The 6,288-nt window shown below is 48.3% G+C and overlaps 1 protein-coding gene across 3 annotated transcripts in view; it reads right to left on the bottom strand.

Annotated features, from left to right (window-relative positions):
- Positions 1-577: 577 nt before the first annotated feature.
- Positions 578-6,288, bottom strand: part of PLCD4 (phospholipase C delta 4) — a 28,487-nt gene continuing 22,776 nt past the window's right edge. For all 3 annotated transcript variants that reach the window (XM_037740828.1, XM_017535149.2, XM_037740829.1), the window contains 7 exons: positions 5,929-6,108; positions 4,237-4,393; positions 3,763-3,879; positions 3,349-3,521; positions 1,792-1,927; positions 1,338-1,487; positions 578-1,259 (listed from right to left, as the gene is read on the bottom strand). In XM_037740828.1, coding sequence (XP_037596756.1) covers positions 1,153-1,259; positions 1,338-1,487; positions 1,792-1,927; positions 3,349-3,521; positions 3,763-3,879; positions 4,237-4,393; positions 5,929-6,108 — 1,020 coding nt within the window. In that variant the 3' untranslated portion in view covers positions 578-1,152. The remainder of the gene's footprint in view (positions 1,260-1,337; positions 1,488-1,791; positions 1,928-3,348; positions 3,522-3,762; positions 3,880-4,236; positions 4,394-5,928; positions 6,109-6,288) is intronic.

The raw sequence follows: 6,288 nt of genomic DNA, 5'->3' as shown, positions 1-6,288 counted from the left end.
GGCAGACTCTTCAGAAAGGCTGGAACAATGTAATCCACCCTTCGTCTCCTTTTGCCCTGATTCTTTTTTTTTTTTTTTTTTTTTTTTTTTTTTTTTGTTTTTTTTTTTTTTTTTTTTTTTTTTGAGATGGAATCTTACTCTGTTGCCAGGCTGGAGTGCAACGGTGCGAACTAACTCAGCTCACTGCAACCTCCGCCTCCTGGGTTCAAGCAGTTCTCCTGCCTCAGCCTCCCGAGTAGCTGGGACTACAGGTACTAGCCACCATGCCCAGCTAATTCTTGTATTTTTTGTAGAGACAGGGTTTCACCGTGTTGGCCAGGATAGTCTTGATCTCTTGACCTTGTGATCCGCCCACCTCAGTCTCCCAAAGTGCTGGGACTACAGGCATGAGCCACCTCACCCAGCCTGCCCTGATTCTTAAAAGCCATACTCTGTGTCCTTCCTGTGTAGCATATGCAAGAGATCTCCTGGGAACTTCTTCTTTCTCTATGTTTTCCTTGTCCCACCAGACTACCCAGATGTCCCCACAACCCTTGTATCTCCCCTTCTTGCCCAACAATGACAGATCATACTCAAGTCAAATTGGAGAGAGATGTATTTATACCAGTGGGGCTAAGGAGGAAGCAGTCCACTGGGGACTGTGAGTGCTGTGCAGTGTTCTCTTGAGAGTCATAGTACTGTCCTGGGGTCAAGTCTCTCCCTAATCTTTGCCTGGGAAGCCTTGAGCCTTTATTTATCCTTCCCTTGGCTTTGGGCTTTGAGTAAAGTTGGGGTTTCTCTGTTCCAAACCCTTTTGAATTTCTAGTTGCAATCTGCCTTCACAAGAGTTGATGGGAAATATCAGTCGTAGATGTTCGTATGGGATTGAGCCTACAGCAAGAGGAGGAAGGGAACTCCAGTATAGAATACACGAAGGGAAAGGGCAGGAAAGATACCAAAGGCTTACGAAAACAAGGGAAGGGAAGAAAAGAGAAAAAAGGTGGCAAATGAGGTCCCAGATCTGCTTGTTAGGAAGGATGAGGTAATTTTGTGCCTAGGAATGCACAATCCAAAGCTTGGTTTCACCACCTCCATTTGTTCTCTAGAGCAGCCTTCCAGGTATTTCTCACTATCTAAAGCCAGCACACCAACTCTTCCCATGAAGTGCCCAACTCAGGACTCATCCTCCTCCAGGCCTTCCCGGATGCAGATATACACAAAGATGGAAGCTGGGCGGAGGCTGATGCCATCTTTGGAGAGCAGGTGAATGTGGCGATAACCTGGAAGGACCAGGAGGACAGCATTAGGAAGGCAGCCAGAGTTGGAGCATTGGCCAGGGGTCACAGGGGCTGGCTCACCTTGTTGCATGCAGATGCAAGGCAGGGTGTACTGACCAATAAAGTCATTTCGGGATTTCCAGTCATAATCCATTACCACAAAACGCAGCATGGCAAGTTCGGGCACCAGCACCCGGAAACATAGTGTCTGCCCCCAGTATGGATTAAAACCTGAGTTGGTAGGTAGGAAATGAAGAAAAAGACATAACAGTCTTCTTGACTGGGTTGCTTTCCCTGTGTTCTCTAATCTGGGTGGCAATCAGCATTTTACAGGCAAGGAAAAAGGCTCGGAGTAAGCAAGTAATTTGCCCAGGTCGCTGGAGCTTTTAAGTGAAGGGCCAGGATTCCTTGTACTGTTCCACACTGCCTCCCATGTGGGGCCATGCAATAACAGACTATACTTAATGGAAGGCAGACTAGAAGGAAAATTAATCATGCTCCCACCACCACCTCCCCAGCACTGCCAGTTTCTCACCATTGTTGTCCACATAGTTGGTCTCCTGCCGTGCTGTGTCTAGACGGACACCAAAGATCTGCACTCTCACCAGTGGATCCACAATGGACCCCTCTTTGGTCTTGTCCACTTTGGGGAGTTGCTGACCACTGATCACCTGTAACCAGGGTTCTGGAACCTCACAAGTTCCTGCTCAACCCAGGCCCACCCCACCCTACCTCCAACCCCAGGAGAGGGGAAGCTTTTTGGTTTGTAAAACATCCTCCATGGGTTTCTTCTAGTACTCTATCTGCAATTTAAAATGCATCCAAGGGCCAGGCACAGTGGCTTACGCCTGTAATCCTATCATTTTGGGAGGACAAGGTGGGTGGATCACTTGAAACCAGGAGTTCGAGACCAGCCTGGCCAACATGGTGAAACCCTATCTCCACTAAAAATACAAAATTAGCCAGGCATGGTGGTAGACACCTGTAGTCCCAGCTACTCAGAAGGATCATTTGAACCCAGGAGGTGGAGGTGGAGGTTGCAGTGAGCCAAGGTTATGCCACTGCACTCTAGCCTAGGCAGCAGAACGAGACTGTCTCAGAATGAATGAATGAATAAATAGAATGAATAAATGTTAAAAATGCATCCAGATAGAAACTTAACAGTTTGAAAGTAAGCATGCTAATGATAGCAGCCTCTTTTTTTTTTTTTTTTTTTTTCTCCAAAGAGACAGTCACAGGCCAGGCACAGTGGCCCACACCTGTAATCCCAGCACTTTGGGAGGCCAAGGCAGGCGGATCATGAGATCAGGAGTTTAAGACCAGCCTGACCAACATGGTGAAGCCTCGTCTCTACTAAAAATACAAAAATTAGCTGGGCATGGTGGCGCATGCCTGTAATCCCAGCTACTCAGGAAGTTGAGGCAGGAGAATTGCTTGAACCCAGGAGGCAGAGGTTGCAGTGAGCCAAGATCATGCCACTGCACTCCAGCCTGGGTGACAGAGTGAAACTCTGTCTCCAAAGAAGAAAAGACACGATTTCACTCTTGCCCAAGCTGAAATACAGCGGGGTGGTCATGGCTCACGGCAACCTGCAACTCCTTGGCTCAAGTGATCCTCCAGCCGTAGCCTCCTGAGTAGCCAGGACTGTAGTCACGTGCCACTATGTCAGGCTAATTTTTAAATTTTTTGTAGAGACAAGGGTCTCACTGTTGCCCAGGCTGGTCTCAAACTCCTGGGCTCAAGCAGTCCTCCTACCTCGGCCTCCAATGTGCTAGGATTACAGGTGTAAGCTCTCACTCCTAGCCAGAGCCTCTTTTATAGCACTTTCTATGTACCTGGAGTTGTAAGGACTTTATATTAACTGCTATACTCTTATAAGCCTATAAAGAAGGTGGTAGTGTTACCCTCATTTTGCAGGTGAGCAGACTGAGGTATGGAGAGGTTAAGGAACTTGCCCAACACTACCAAATTAGGAAGTTGTGGTTTGAAGCTAGGCACTGTTAACAGGCTCTCCAGCCTTTACATTCCTGTCAGGCCTAGCCACCTCTTCCCCCACTTCTGTCCCAGTTACCTCAGTTTCTTTCCACTGTACCTGGATTAATAGAGTCTGGGCCTTGAAAGGGCTGATGGGCCTCTCAGGGTCGAAGGAACTCTGGGCATCACGCAGGAAGTCTGGCTTCAGCACATAGCCACAGCCACCATTCTGGCGGAAATGCCCATCACAGATGTCCATTTCAAGCCCTGCAGTCTGCATATTCATGGCCACTGAGGTCCCCAGGAAAAAAGAAGAGCAAGATTCACCATGGAGGCCTTCTAGCCCCTCTTTCAGGGAGTTCAGAAGATGGGGGTATTGGGTATAAGGTGCCTGCTGGTAATACCTCCACTGATAGCATTTCTCAGCCTAGCAATTTTCTTAAGCATTCCCCAACCCTACCGTCACTAGAGAACTTATTTCCCATCTGCTCCTCCTCCACTCCCTCTTCCCAGTTCCTGTTGGCCTGCTCACCCATCTGGCAGCCTGCATTCCAGAGTTCCTGGGGGTTGTAGTTGGAAGAGTCTGTCCTCAGGCCGCTGGGATACACACGGCTTAACTGCCAAGCATTGTGCTGCACAAACTCATTGCCTGTAAAAGGGTATAGAGAGGGAAATGGAAGTGGAGTGGAATTTCCCACCTCCCTGGTCGCAAGGACACTGCCTACCTACTTCACTCTTCACTCTTCCAGCAACTGAAGCTGGTTCCAGAAAGTTTCAGTGTGCCTCTCTACTCTGTTCCATCCAGACCATCTTCCCCAGCCTTCCTCCCCCTAGAGCCTTGAGCCACCATTCATCACTCCTCTGCCCTTGCCTGCCCTGAGGAGTTTCTGAAGTCCTTCATCTCTCCTTAGCTACCCTGTCTTTTTTCTTGGGACTTACCTGCCAGTTTCTCAGGCCTGAACCTATCCATCCCACTTCCCTCCCCATTCTCCATTTTGGTCCTGACCAGCCTCCTTGATGAGGCGCTTGGCCTTGGTTTCGGAGAAAGATGATATCTCGTAGAAGCGGTAGTGCTCTTTTGAATGTGTGAAGCTGCGGAATGAGACAGACTTCAAGTAGATAACCAGGGAAGAGAGAGCTGGACACAAGATGAGCTTGGGTTTCTGGAGATAAGATGGAAAAGAAGATGAAATTGAACCCTCAGCAGTCTGAGAGAAGCTAATAGCCATCCAACCTAAGCCTCTGCCCACTGCCTCCCCACTGTTTTCTCCCTCCTGCCTCACCTGCTGGGACAAGAGAAGGGACACAGGCTTGGAAATAGTGGTAGCCTGGGCCGTAATCTGACAACAGATAGACGGACAAAACAGCGGGCACGTCACAACCTGGGGGTGGGAATGGGAATAAAGGCAGTCTGCATGTACTGCTGGGATCAGCGTCAGCCTCTGGACTTGTGTTTGCTCTATGGTATATCCTGGGTAACAGGTTTTAAATTTATTATTACTTTTAAACAGAGGCATCATTCTGTTTAAAACAAAGGAACAATAATCTTTGGTCAAAATGTAAATGAATCCAGACAGATGTGTCAAGGTATGCAAATGGTCATGGAAGTCACACCTGGAAGGATGTGAGGGTCCCAGAGTAATATCTTTGGATTTGTCTCCTGAATTCCCATTTCCATCCCTGGACATGGCAGCAGGTTAGACACCACAGCCCCAGAAGGAACAGGATAAGCTAGGAGTCAGTCAGCTGAGTGAGCCACGCAAGTGCACAAGAGAGAAAGGCAGACTTCAAACGGGGATCTTGGAGGCCCCACCAATGGCATCCCTTCTCCTCTGCCTCCCTTCCCCATAGGGAGATGGACCACCTAGCACAGCCTTCTCAGAGCCTTCACCTTCCCACCTCAAAGCACTCTCCTTCCTGCTCCTCTGGCTAATGCTGGCCCTTCCTAACACTCACCCTTTCCAAGAAGCTTTCTCTAACTATGCCCAATAATGTTACACATACAAACACACACCCTCATCCCTGGTTTTTAAACTGGCCTTTAAGAAGACCAAGAAGGGGCCGGGCGCAGTGGCTCATGCCTGTAATCCCAGCACTTTGGGAGTCTGAGGCGGGTGGATCACAAGGTCAGGAGGTCAAGACCAGCCTGGCCAAGATGATGAAACCCCATGTCTACTAAAAATACAAAAAAAATTAGCCTGGCATGGTGGCAGGCACCTGTAATCCCAGCTACTCAGGAGGCTGAGGCAGGAGAATCACTTGAACCTGGGGGCTAGAGATTGCAGTGAGCCGAGATCACGCCACTGCACTCCAGCCTGGGTGACAGAATGAGACTCTGTCTCAAAAAAAAAAAAAGAACAAGAAGTACAAAAATGCCTCAGGAGTCACTGGGACACCCGGGAGGGAGCCAAGTGGGTGCTTCAATTAGAATAGTTCTGCATTTATCCATTTTGTATAAGATTTCATTAAAAAAAAAAATTATGGCCCAAAAAAGTTGGAAAGTCACTGCAATATACCTGTATATGGCAATATAGAATATACAGTGATGCCATGTATGCATTCTTACATCTCCTTTATTGGGAGGAAGGGTCATTGCTCCTTGGCCCTGCACCTTGCTGGCTCTAATCTCTTAACGAACAGGTCCTCAGCTTGTGCAAGTTGACTAAATGCCACAGCAGAAAGACCACTCCTGGCTTACCTTCTTTTTGTCCTTACTCTGAAGATTCTGCTCCTGGGGCTCAGGCTCAAACTGGGACTCCAGCGCCAATTCTGACTCCTGTTCGCCCTCCAGCTCAGGATCTGGTTCCTCTTCCTCATACTCCAGGTCTTCCTCAAATGTTAACTTCTTCCCCTTCACCAGGATCTTCCTCCGAAGCTCCTAGGGGACAAAAATGAAGAGGCCTGTCTACCTGTCTGCTTTGGGGTCCTCCTGGGAATCATGCTGGTCTCATTGTTCTCAAAGGCAGAGGAAGTGAGTGAGTGGTCACAGTTCCCAAGGGAAGAGATCAAATCATTGATAAATAAAATTGGAATTCCCATATTGTTAAGCAAACTTTTT

This window comes from Cebus imitator, unplaced genomic scaffold (assembly GCF_001604975.1).
Source record: "Cebus imitator isolate Cc_AM_T3 unplaced genomic scaffold, Cebus_imitator-1.0 Scaffold91, whole genome shotgun sequence".
Taxonomy (NCBI): domain Eukaryota; kingdom Metazoa; phylum Chordata; class Mammalia; order Primates; family Cebidae; genus Cebus; species Cebus imitator.
Note: the sequence above shows the minus strand (reverse complement) of the source record. Positions and strands in the feature narration are given on the sequence as shown.